The sequence below is a fragment of the Bison bison genome, unplaced genomic scaffold, assembly GCF_000754665.1.
Source record: "Bison bison bison isolate TAMUID 2011002044 unplaced genomic scaffold, Bison_UMD1.0 scf7180017864475, whole genome shotgun sequence".
Lineage (NCBI taxonomy): Eukaryota > Metazoa > Chordata > Mammalia > Artiodactyla > Bovidae > Bison > Bison bison.
The window spans coordinates 4,138,773-4,140,190 of NW_011495036.1; the positions used below are offsets into that span (position 1 = coordinate 4,138,773).

The 1,418-nt window shown below is 46.9% G+C and overlaps 1 protein-coding gene across 1 annotated transcript in view; it reads right to left on the minus strand.

Moving 5' to 3' along the window:
• The window catches only part of PER2 (period circadian clock 2), a 42,994-nt gene that overhangs the window by 11,755 nt on the left and 29,821 nt on the right, over positions 1 to 1,418 (minus strand). Inside the window, exon 19 of the mRNA XM_010862061.1 lies at positions 3 to 358. Coding sequence (XP_010860363.1) covers positions 3 to 358 — 356 coding nt within the window. The remainder of the gene's footprint in view (positions 1 to 2; positions 359 to 1,418) is intronic.

A 1,418-nucleotide genomic window follows, 5' to 3' on the forward strand; every position in this document is an offset into this window, starting at 1 on the left:
CCCCTGAGCACCTGCTGGGCATCCACGGGCACCGCGAGGTCGGTGTGGGCAGCCCCGGACCCTGTGGCCACGGTCCCTGGTGCGGTCACTATTCCCGGGGCTGGAAACAAGGGCAGGGAGTAGGCTGGCACCGGGCCAGGGAAGGGCATCGCTGGGCAGCTGGACTGTGACGTGTCCGACAGGGACCAGGCCGTGGTGTTCAGGCCAACCAGTGGGGGGCGCTGGGGCGCCGGCCCCCCAGACCCGGTGCTGCCAGAGGAGTCGCGAGGCTTGACACGTTTGGATTTCAGTTTTCGGTTTTTTCCGTTTTTTTTCCAAGAGGAGTCTATTCCAGGGGTATTTCTTAGTCCGGGAGCAGCTAAAATAACAGGGACACCATGAGAGTTAAAATCCTTCAAGCTAGGCTTCAGCAGTACATGAACCAAGAATTTCCAAATATAAAAGCTGGGTTTAGAAAAGGCAGAGAAACCAGAAACCAAATTGCCAATGTTTGCTGGATCATACAGAAGGCAAGGAAATTCCAGAAAAACATCCACTTCATTGACTATACTAAAACTTTTGACTGTGTGAATCACAACAAACTGTGGAAAATCCTTAAAGACTTCGGAATACCAGATCACCTGACCTGCCTCCTGAGAAACCTGTATGCAGGTCACGAAGCAACAGTCAGAACTGGACATGGAACAATTGGACTGGTTCCAAATTGGGAAGGAGTACCTCAAGGCTGTATATTGTCGCCCTGCTTATTTAACTTCTATGCAGAATACATCATGCAAAATGTTGAGCTGGATGAATCACAAGCGGGAATCAAGATTGCCAGGAGAAATATCAACAACCTCAGATATGCAGATGACACCACTATTATGGCAGAAAGCAAAGAAGAACTAAAGATCCTCTTGATGAAAGTGAAAGAAGAGAGTGAAAAGTGGGCTTAAAACTCAACATTCAGAAAACTAAGATCATGGCATCTGGTCCCATCACTTCATGGCAAATAGATGGGGAAACAGTGGAAACAGTGTCAGACTTTCTTTTTTTGGATTCCAAAATCACTGCAGATGGTGACTGCAGCCATGAAATTAAAAGATTCTTGCTTCTTGGAAAAAAAGCTATGACCAACCTAGACAGTATATTAAAAAGCAGAGACATTACTTGGCCAACAAAGGTCAGTCTAGTCAAAGCTATGGTTTTTCCAGTGGTTACATATGGATGTGAGAGTTGGACTATAAAGAAAGCTGACTGCTGAAGACTTGATGCTTTTGAACTGTGGTGCTGGAGAAGACTCTTGAGAGTCCCTTGAACAGCAAGGAGATCCAACCAGTCCATCCTAAAGGAGATCAGTCCTGAGTGTTCATTGGAAGGACTGATGCTGAAGCTGAAACTCCAATACTTTGGCCACCTGATGTGAAGAGCTGACTCAT